The sequence below is a fragment of the Condylura cristata genome, unplaced genomic scaffold, assembly GCF_000260355.1.
Source record: "Condylura cristata isolate star-nosed mole 26May11 unplaced genomic scaffold, ConCri1.0 scaffold00013, whole genome shotgun sequence".
NCBI classification, from domain to species: Eukaryota; Metazoa; Chordata; class Mammalia; order Eulipotyphla; family Talpidae; genus Condylura; species Condylura cristata.
Genome location: NW_004567114.1, coordinates 26,122,230 through 26,133,563, shown reverse-complemented (window position 1 = coordinate 26,133,563; position 11,334 = coordinate 26,122,230). Strand labels below are relative to the sequence as shown.

At 45.3% G+C, this 11,334-nt stretch overlaps 1 protein-coding gene across 1 annotated transcript in view; it reads left to right on the top strand.

The window, feature by feature from the left end:
• Nucleotides 1–5,118: 5,118 nt before the first annotated feature.
• RDH12 (retinol dehydrogenase 12 (all-trans/9-cis/11-cis)) overlaps nucleotides 5,119–11,334 on the top strand; it is a 9,708-nt gene continuing 3,492 nt past the window's right edge. Inside the window, exons 1-6 of the mRNA XM_004681758.2 lie at nucleotides 5,119–5,270; nucleotides 6,894–7,012; nucleotides 7,508–7,663; nucleotides 8,359–8,463; nucleotides 9,238–9,447; nucleotides 11,012–11,201. Of these exons, the coding sequence (XP_004681815.1) occupies nucleotides 5,203–5,270; nucleotides 6,894–7,012; nucleotides 7,508–7,663; nucleotides 8,359–8,463; nucleotides 9,238–9,447; nucleotides 11,012–11,201 (848 nt within the window). The 5' untranslated portion in view covers nucleotides 5,119–5,202. The remainder of the gene's footprint in view (nucleotides 5,271–6,893; nucleotides 7,013–7,507; nucleotides 7,664–8,358; nucleotides 8,464–9,237; nucleotides 9,448–11,011; nucleotides 11,202–11,334) is intronic.

Genomic DNA, 11,334 nt, shown 5'->3' with positions numbered 1-11,334 from the left:
CAATAATATATTCTGGTTCTTCTGCTTAATTCATTTCTATTGTATTTGAAAGACAATTGTTCCAAGTTTAATTGAGACCAATATATTTTATAGTAATTGGAGAGGAGAGGGTTTCTGAGCAGGGAGGATCTGAACAAGGAGAAGAAGTAGGTGAGGAGAAGAAAGGAAGAAGGATGAGGAGTAAGGAGACCTGGAGGAGGCAAACGGAGCAGAGAAACATGTGAAGAAGCTTCACTTGGTTTTGGTCCTGGGCTGATTGAAACAGATGTGGGAGAGACTGTGGGTGTAACAGGGTGGTCCCCAGGAAAAGGGGAGGTTCTGGGTTCCCTGTCTCACCCAGAAGGAAGGTGGAGCAGAGCAGGAAAGAGAAGAATCTGGAGAGAAAACTGAAGAGGAAAGAAGCAGGATGGAGAGCCAGAAGGAGACCTGAGGGAGGCACATGGGGGCAGAGAGACATGTGAAGGAATTCCCTTGCTTCTTCGGCAGTGTTTATCTTGATTTTGATTTTGCTCTTTTCGTTCCAGACTCTCTGGCCATTTCTGACCCTTTTCTATGGGTCCCTGCTGGAAGGTGCTTTAGACTTGTGTTGGGCTTTCAGGTTGCTTTGGGCCAGTCACTTGTGGGTTGAATTTTACCCACGAGGGGGATGGGTTATTTTGGGTGTCTGATTTAGAAAGTATATTCGTTGTCTTTTCTATCTTGCACACCCATTATATTAAAGTTCCTTTCCATTAATGGTCTTATATGTCTTGTCTTGATGCGGCATATGGCAGAACCTATTTAGGACAGGCAAGTTTGGGGTTTAGCGGTGTCCCTCTCCCTGCCCTGCAACAAGTCCACATGCTCTACTCCCTACTCTGTGTTTGGTGATCCCTCCCACTTCTGCCCCCGCATCTCTGTCCTATACTCCAGTTCTTGTATTAATAAATAAATAGCATAAATATTAAAAATGAAAAAAGAGAGAGAGAGTAGCCAGGACAGTTGTCCAGTGCAGAATCAGCCCACTTGACAGTTTTGAAGCAAAAGTTAAAAACCATGAAACAGACCCTCCCTGGTGGCGCAACCAGTTAGGACACAGCAGTGCAAGCTAGCAGCCGCCACTTTAGTGCAAGCTCGATCCCTGCCCTGGAGGTGACCCACATGGCAAGGCATTACCCACCCACTGCTCCCCTCAGCAGTGTACTTCGAAGATCTGCCTGTTCTTCTCCCCACTCTGTCTCTGGTGAAATCTCTCACTGCCCCTGCACATCTGGCCTGTAGCAGCTTCAGTGCCAAGTTCAATCCCTGGCCAGGGAAGTGACCCATATAGCGTGACAGACCTCCCCTGGCCCGCCCGCTGCTCCCCTCAGCAGAGTACTTTGCCGACCTGCCTGTTCTGCTCTCCACTCAATCTCTGGTGAATCCTCTCACCGCCCCTACACCTCTGGCCTGTACCCCAGTTCTGCATGCATAAGTAAATAAATCTTTTTTTTTAAGTCTCAAAACCAGTATGAAAAAAGATTTCATTCAGATAAAAACCTTCCTCTATCTTCCTAAAAGCAAACATTGTTATCTCTATCTATAAGTAAATATATGCTATATTCCCTCTTTTTAAAACATATTGCAGCATAGCATAAATACTGTTCTGCTCCTTGCTTTTTCACATAATGCATTTTGAAGACTGTTTCATATCAACCTGTTAAAGGAGTATTTATTTTTTATTACAGTTGCTTTAGTATCCATTGTATGACTATAATATAGACGGACATTTAAATGGTTTCAAAACTTGCTGTGCCTAATAATGCTGGAAGGACAACCTTCTGAATTCAAGGGAGAGGAATGTGGTAGGATTATAGCTTTATTAAATGTTATCACACTTCTCTTTGTAGAGGTAGTGATAACAAACTCTCCTTTAACAGTGCATCATTATTTTCTCACACTCCTACCACTCTTAATCTTTTTGAAATATTCCAGTCTGATAAATAAAAGGTAGCACTCAGAGTGATTTTAATTTGTATGTCTCCTAAGAAGAGTGAGGTTGAAGAGCAACTTCTATTTCTTTCTCTGTGAACTGTTATTTTAATTGGATTATTTATCCTTCTCATTAGTGATTTGCAAGAGTTCTTTATATATTAGGTAAATTAGATGCTGATCTGTGAATATCCACCTCCTGAAACCTCAGTTTCTCATTCACTTTGCCTTGCGTGTGAAGGTTTCTGTATTTTCTTTTTTTGATCTCTGAGCTTCCTGTCTTACTAGAAACAAATTTTTTACCATTTTTCATGGTGTCTTTGATTTAGTTGAAAGTTTGGTGTGAAAAGTAAGGTAAAGATCAAGTTTACGTTTGCCCAACTGAATACCTAGTTATTATAATACTTTATTTAAAAGTTCATCTTTCCTGGCCCTCCCTGGTGGCGCAGCGGGTTAAAGCACAGTACTGAGAATCTGAAGCCACTTCCGCATGAGTTCGATTCCCGCCTGCCGCCTGCCCTGGAGGAGACCACATGGCGAGCCAGACCTCTCCTGACCCGCCCGCTGCTCCCCTCAGCAGTGTACTTCGTAGATCTGCCTGTTCTACTCCCCACTCTGTCTCTGGTGAAGCCTCTCACCGCCCCTGAGCCTCTGGCCTGTACCCCAGTTCTGTATGCACAAATAAATAAATAAATCTTTAAAAAAAAAAAAAAGTTCATCTTCCCCTCCCTCTCAATTTAAAGTGCTGTTTTTATCATACCTATGTGTATTTGAGCCTATTTTTGTTCTATTGTTTTACCTATCCATTGGCCTGTACCACACTATTTAAATTACTGTAGCCTTACAACATAGTTTAACATTCAGTAGGACTGATCATTCATCCATTGGTGGTCTTTGGATTATAATATTTGAAGTGTTTTTAGCAAACTATTTGTGTATTTCTCTAATTATAGCAGCCTTATATTCTTTCTAATATATTTCTCTGCTATTCCAAAGCACTGGAGGACATGTTCTTTAGGGTTCTCTGCATCCCAAACAAACTTAAGATAAATTAACATTCCTTAAAATGCATGAAATCTTCCATTTGATTCAGTAAAAATGATGGGCACTCAGAGGGCATTAGTACAAAGGTACCCAGATTTAAGGACACTAGTTGCACTGTCACTTGCATGGTGTGACATAGTGTCTATCATTGTGATTGACCTCAGCCTTGATTACATGCAGTAGGGAGGACTCTAAGCATTATACACCAACAGATCTTGTGTATGGGCTATTGCAGACCCAGTGTCACCGGGTATGGTTAGAAAATCATCTTTCCCATCAGCAGGACCATGCTGGCCCAGTGGCCAACAACTCTAGAAGGCAGATGTTGCTGTGCCAGCAACAATATCTCCTCAGGAGTATCTGAGATTTTGAGGTCCCTATAACTGGTGAACTGGAACGAGAGTGGGAGAAGTGGGAAGAGATGACACAGTCAACAGTGAGTCAAGAGAGATCCCCTCCTGAGAATTATGACTATACCTTGTTATGTTTATCAGGTCCATGGGACTCCTAAGGAGTAGGAAGCACTACTCCTCCCAAGTACTTGATGCAATGTTCCAAGTACTCGACACAATGCCTGGCACCAATAAGTGTTCGGTTAGTGTATGGTGAACAGATGGGTGAATCGATGAATGAGGGAGTGGACTCCTACCTGCCACAGGAGGACCCATCATCAAACTGGTTCTCCAAGAGCATCTTCTCCTTTCACAAGAAGGACAAAGCTGGTGCGTGATTTTTAGGGTCCTGTCTGGCTTCTTGCCTTTCCTCATGTCTATGAGAGGGATGCTGAGTGAACAAGAGCTGTGAACCCCACTTACTCTTCTCCCGTCTCTTGACACACTTCCTCCCATCCCCTCGCATACCTCAAACATCTTTGACAGTTTCTACTAGCTTTCTCTCATGTTCTCTTGCATCTTTTTTTTTTAAATGATTCATTTACTTATGCATACAAAAGCCGGGGTGCAGGCCAGAGGTGGAGGGGATGAGAGGATTCACCCAGAGAGTGGTGAGCAGACCAGTCAGATGTACTGAAATCCATTGATGAGGGGAGCGGCAGGCAAGACAAGTCTGCTGAGCCATGTGAGTCAGCTCCCTGGCTGGGACTGAACTCCTGCTGCAGTGGCTACTGGTAGTTTCACAGTGCCGAGACTTAACATCATGCGCCACCAAGGAGGCCCTCTCCTGCATCTTCAATAACAAAATGCTTTTCTCATTCATCACCTCTCTTTTTTACACCAAACTCATGAGTAAAACAAGGAAGATAGCTAGAGAGACAAAACAACATAGCGTGTCATAGCAACACCTCTGACACAATGCTTACAATGTGCTAGTCTTGCTCCAATTTTCTACCTTTTAATTTCATGCTTAAACTAGGTGAATATATGTGTTTATCATGCCCCATAAACAAGCAAGGAAACTGAGTTAACAGAGACATTAATAACTTACTCAGGGCCACAGAGCATGCAAGTAAATGACTTGGCATGTGAAGCAGGAAGTCCAACTCTAGAGCCCACACACTGAAACACTCTTCCCTTTCCTTGGCTGGTACAGGTGGGCATTAAACTTCATTACAGCATAACATGCAACACAGAAATGTGTATAAATCTAATGCATGCTGCAACAAATTTTCACAAAGCAAGCCACCTGTGCAAACAGCACCTACATCAAAACCAGCACCCACATCAAAACATAGCAAACAGAGTCTCCCAACAGGCCCCCTTTCGGTCTTTACCACATCCCTACCACAGGTAACCACGTTCCTGACTTCCCTTCTGGGTTTTTTCCTTGTCTTTCTATTTTATTCACACTTTCTATTTAAATCACATATTTTGTAGTCTGCTGCTGAAGTTAAAATTATCCAGTCTTGTGGAAGTTCCCTAGATAAGAGGAGTGACTGAGGATAGGAGGTTAGCAGGAGGTTGCTTCAAGTCCCCCTCAGTCTTGCCAGTAAATGTGGACATCCACTCTCATTGCCATCCTCCTCTCCCGGACTACATCTCCCAGCAGGCTGTGTTCTGACAGCTCTTGTATTTAAATAGGATTCTGGGCTGAGCTTAGAGCCAGGCTGAGCTCCTGCCGGAGGAGCAGAGGAGATAGAAGAGGGAGAAAGTGAGAGAAACAGCCAAGAGTTGGAGCCAGACCAGGAGCTCAAGCCTGAGTTGGAGTCAACGTTGCTTTTGCTTAAGCAGCAGAAGGAAAGAAGTTGAAAGGATGCTGCTCATGTTGGGACTGCTCATCTCCTTCCTGTCTTTCCTGTATGTGCTAGCCCCTTCCATCAGGTTTGTCTTAATTCAGTAACTCATACATATTGAATTGGGAGCCACGGAACTTGTGGGTGATAGAAGAGAAAGGGAGGGAAGCCCTGGGAGTGAGAGTGCAGAAACAGCTGGTAGGAAGGAGGTAGTTCTAGATAACCATGGTGGAAAATTGGAAGGAAGCAGCTGGGAGAGCAGGGGCCAGTTTGTTTTCTGGGACTGAATGGATGACTTAATAGTAAGCAGCGTGAGAAACAACCTAGGTAGGAGACCTAACTCTTTCCCTCTATTTCCTTTGTTTTTTTTCTGACGTCTGCCTTTGCTCACTGTACCTAGTCAAGGTAACCCTGCTAGATTATTACAGGTGCTCATTGCCAAGGAGCTCAGGATTAAGTAGCACGTATTTGGTTGGGGGAAGGGCACAAACTCTCTTCCCTTTGATACTCTACTCAGCTACTCTTGTGGGATGGCACTTTTGCCATGGGATTTCTGGAGGTGTCCATGAAATGTGTGTTCTCAGTGGGAAATTTAAGCATGGTTAGTGATGAAGAAGGTAAAATGGGCAAGTCAGGGACAAAGTATTGCTCTAGGTCATGGCAGGAAAACCTGGTAAAATTCAAGTGTTTTCACCATGATCAAACAATTTAAATGTCTTTTTTAAAAAAGATTTATTTTATTTATTTATGCATACAAGAACTGGGGTGTAGCCCAGAGGTGCAGGAGTTGGAGGGATGAGAGGATTCGCCAGAGACAGGGTAGAGAGCAGAACAGGTGGATTGACTGAAATACAATGCCGAGGGGAGCCGAGGGGGAGAGGTCTGCTGTGCCATGGGGGTCACCCCCGGGGCCGGGAATCAAACTTGTGCTGCAGTAGCTGGTGATAACTTCAAACTGCTGAGACTTAACCCTTTGCACCACCAGAGAGGCACTGATTTGAACTTCTTTTGCTCAGTTTTCTCCACTGTAAAATGGGTACAGTAACAGAGTGGCAAAGAGGATGAAAGTAAATCACTTGTAGAAAATGTCTAGTCTGGTGCCTACCATTTGGACAATGTCCAGGAAATATGACCTCCTCTTTTTTGGAACTTGTCCAGTCAACTTTATATAAAAGGATGGTCACTGCACAGAAGTCTGAACAAGGGAGGTTTGAATGAGTGAAATCTCTAGAACAATATCAGAGAGGCTCTGATGATGACTCTCTAAAACTGGCGAGGCAGCCCGAGAGCCCTATTTGCGTATGGGGGCCCCTCAAGGGTGCTGTGCATCACTCCTTCACCGCTGATGCTTACTGAAGACCTAGAGTTCAGAACCAGTGATTCTACTAATGCCCATCCCTCATGTGGGTTGAAGCTGACCTCCAGGAACCTCTAGAGATAAGAACAAGGCATCTTGGCCCTGGCTCTTGAGCATTTATTCTCTTTGCCCAGATGATCATTTGTATCTCCTGAGCACATGACCTTCCAATGTAAGCAGATGAGCAGGAGACTCTCTTGCCTAGTGGGACAAGGGAGATTATTCGAAAGATTAGCCTCTTTGACTCTCCTAAGGACAACTTCAATCCCTCATTGAGGCCGGATGGATTTGATGTGTCTCAGCCAAGGGTTGGGAAGGACGGTGCATGAATGCTTTTGTTACCCTTGCCTATAGGAAGTTCTTTGCTGGTGGGGTTTGTAGAACAGACGTGCAGCTTCCCGGGAAGGTAGTGGTGATCACTGGCGCCAACACCGGCATCGGCAAGGAGACAGCCAGAGAGCTCGCTCGCAGAGGCAAGTCCTTCCGCTCGGTCTCCACAGGGCAGCACCTCCTGCCCTTCTCCCTGAGGGTTCTTTCTACATTTCCTTCTTCCAGCTGGGTTTGGAGGCTCTGACTAGCAACTCAAGGAATGGGATTCAAGCTCAGCTGTGACACTAACTTACTTTGTTGCCTTAAACTAACCTTCCTTCTTCCCTACTTCCCTTTTATATAAAGTGAGGGAAACAATGAGGCCCATGTATCCCACGGATCAAGCTAATAATCGTAAAAGGAGGTACTCAGCAATGCTGAAAAGCACTGTAAAGCCAAGGCTGCCAGCCTGGGGTCAGGCTAACGGCTGGGAAACTGAGCTGCTGCACTACCTGTAAGGGTCCTGATGTGTCTAAACAGCCACTCACTGATGTCCAGATGACTGGCAGGACTCTCTGTCTGCCGCCCCATTCTCACTTACCACACATCTTTTCAGCTGAAGGTTTGAACACATTGTCCCGTCTTTGCTTTGGCCTCAGGAGCCCGAGTATACATTGCCTGCCGGGATGTGCTGAAGGCGGAGTCTGCTGCTAGTGAAATCCGAGCTGACACGAAGAACTCCCAGGTGCTGGTACGGAAACTGGACCTCTCTGATACCAAATCCATCCGAGCTTTTGCTGAAGGCTTCCTGGCAGGTGAGGCCCATGGGGGGTAGCTAGAAAAGCAGAAAGCTGAATATGGGAGTGGTTGCCTCACCCTGGACCATCTCTGACCCTTACATCAGAACCAGCTCTGATCCCACTGGACAGGTTCTGCCACATGAACCAGCAGGGCAGGGGATTGGCAAGGGGATGGCAGGTGGAGAAGCTGGGCAGGATCCTTATCGTCCTTTTGCATCAGCAATGGGAATGTTGGAAGTGTGAGCTCCCTGTCTGGGCTTGCATCTGGGCACTAAGGTGTGGCCCTGAAGCCACTCTCTTTTTTCCATCCTGAGAATCAGCCATCTCTGGCCACAGGCCTAAAAGAGGTTGTGTTACTGCCAGAATTCTTCCAGATTTTGAAAAATTACCAGCTTCTACCAAGAACTATGGAATCCCTGAGTGACAGGGATCATGTCTGCCATGTTTTACCACTCAGTACTCAGCAAAATGGACCTGTTCTAGGATCAGCATACACTTATGCCAAGCGAACGAATGAATGAATGAATGAATGAATGAATGAATGAATGAGTGGTGTCCAGAAAGATAACAGTAACTAAAACTCGAAACCCAAGGACAGTGGTTATTGAATATCATTGAGATGGGTCCAAAGGCAAGGAGCAAATATAGAACTGTCACCTGAAGCTAGCCAACTCCTTGCTAACCAAGGTCTTCTTGGTTGTGCTCTATAGAAGAAAAGCAACTCCACATTCTGATCAATAATGCAGGAGTGATGATGTGCCCATACGGCAAGACAGCTGACGGGTTTGAAACCCACCTGGGAGTCAACCACCTGGGTAAGTATCTCAGAGAGACTGCAAATCAAGGCATGTTCCATTGTGTTTTCTGGAGGGAGATGACCCTGTACTAGCACTGAGAATCTCCAAGTGTCTTCACAGAACCCAACAAATGAACATACAGTTGTTTTTTTACTCTTCTTTTCTTGACCAGTCCAAAAAAGTAAGATACCACATCCACTTCCTACCAGTATTATTAAGAAACACCCAAACTTGAGCGATACTAGGAGGAATGTCCTTAGATAGGGTAATGGCGATGCAGGGCTTCCCAAGTAGGGCCAGTTGTGGGGGTACAAGACCCTAGAGGAGTCACACACATAAGTGAGGGCCAGACTGGCCAAGGGGTGGTCCACGGAGGCAGTAAACCTTGAGGACTTGAGGTGTGACCAAGGCTGGGAATCCAGAGTAGAGACCATAGAACATGTTAATTCTCCTGACAATCCCATCCTTCCTCCTGCAGGAGAGTTTATCGGGGTTCACCTTTGTATGATCATGACCAGGTGTCATCTTTCCTAACTTGGGCAAGGGGAGAGTTATAAGTAGGTATGGATTAAGTCTATGTCTCCTCACCTCATGCAGCTCTCACCCTTGTGTAAGGATTCTACTAGCATAGAGTGACCGATCATTAGCTCCGAGTCGTTCATAGCATCAAAATTTATTTACACCCAGAAGAGAGTGAGCTAAAGAGAGAGTGAAGTCCCGTCATCAGCTCCCATCTCCTGAGCCTGGGCTGCCCCTCCACACTTCAGTCTCCCCTGCTGGCTCTCGTTGCAGGCCACTTTCTTCTCACCCACTTGCTTCTGGAGCGTCTAAAGGAGTCCGCTCCTGCCCGGGTGGTGAACCTGTCATCAGTGGTGCATCACTTTGGCAAGATTCACTTTCACGACCTCCAGAGTGAGAAGAACTACAACTCATGCTTTGCCTATTTCCACAGCAAGCTCGCCAATGTACTTTTTACTCGTGAGCTGGCCAAGAGGCTCCAAGGTAAGTCTGGAGAAAGGGTCAGGGTTATGATTGCAAATACAAGATCTTCTGTTCAGATTAAAGCCTCATAGAAGCTTTTCAAGGCATAATGTTAAACATGCACATATCAGTGGCAGCTCTGTATGCCAAAGAGAAGGAAGTTACCAATAGGGTAAAAACAAGAGTTGTTAGCCTCAGGAAACTTAAAATTATGACATAAATCCCCTAACATTAATGTCACATCTTATCTCATTTGGTTTACACAACAATCTCTTGGAACTGGCAGAGCAGGTATTATTATTACTATTTTCATAGGTCCAGACTGAGGTCCATGGTCTGGCCCCAGATTATATAGCAAGTCAGGGCTGGAATGTGGGCACTCTGCATCAATGCCAGGGTACTGCCATCTGTATGCCACTTGCTGAGGCTCACATGGTATGATGGGTCACAGAGTCACCACTACCCAGAGTCAGGGAGCAAGGACTGATGGTGTCACATCCTGCGTGGATGGGAACATGTCCCTTTAGCCTCCCTGGACTTCAGCCCTTAACCCTGTGTGCCCCTGGAGTTTTCACTGCGTTACTGGCTCTAACATCTGTGAATCTGCTGGATCGTTTACTACAGTGAATAAAGCAGAGTTGGAAATAAAGGTGTTTACTGGCAGGATACAGAAGGTGAAAGAATAGGGCACACATTACAATAAATAATCATAATCATAATGACAATGATAATTGAGGGTTTTGTGTGTATTGCATACTAATCGTGTCTTATGCATTTAATACAATATTCCTGTGAGGTAGGTATTGTTATTCCCACCCACTCTATAAATGAGGAGGTAGGCACAGATGTATATTAAGAAACTTGCTCAAATGAGGTTTCTAGCTGAGCAGGATTCAAATTGAGATCATCTAGCTCCAGGTCCCTGCTCTTTATCTGCCAGGAGTGACCTTAGACAACTTACTTAACCTCTTTTGGATGAGAGTTCAATTTCCTCAGTTGGAAAAGGGCACCTTAGTATTACCTTTCTTATGAGTATTTCTGAGGACTAAATGACAGAATACATTGACGCATGTGTCACAGCCTTTGCATGTAATAAGTACTGGAAAGAGTTGAGGTACTGGAGGTATCTTGGGGACATGCTAGTCCCCATCATCTCCTCATCACACCTCAACATACACTTCATAAAAGATGCTTGCTAGGCAAATGCAACTCAAACCAAGGCCCTAGCCTTCTGCTTTCAACCACATTGCTCCCCCTGCACCCACAAAAAAACCCCAAAGATGCTGCTGTCAATAATTGACACTGTTACTGGCACTAATGCATGTTGCTGTTTAAATGATAGAAGTCACAGAGTAAAGGTGACATTGAAATAGAAGGACCTTCAACCAGGTGACAGGTTTGGGAAGGTGACATCTTTCTGGAAGAGACCAATCAATCACTAGTTGGATTCTTTCTGGTACCTTCTGACTTTTGGAGGTATGTTTCCGGAGTCTCTTCTCCTCACATGTACATTTTGCCACAGGACATCAGCTGTTTCCCTGGACTTGAGTGTGTTCCTGATCTAACTGTGCCCACTTTGACCTAGGCACGGGGGTCACCATCTATGCAGTGCATCCAGGCATCGTCAGGTCGGAGCTGGTCCGGCATTCTTTCCTGCTGTGCCTGCTGTGGCGGCTCTTCTCCCCTTTTGTCAAGTCGGCACGGGAAGGGGCACAGACCAGTTTGCACTGTGCCTTGGCTGAAGGCCTGGAGCCCCTGAGTGGCAAGTACTTCAGGTGTGTGGAGGCAGCTGGGTTTTTGCCACCATTTGCATGAGCTGGGAGGCCCAGGGACCTATCTGGCTTTGTACCATCAGTGTAAACCAAATGTAGTTTTTTTGTTTTATTTTACAAAAGTTTATTTTTACAT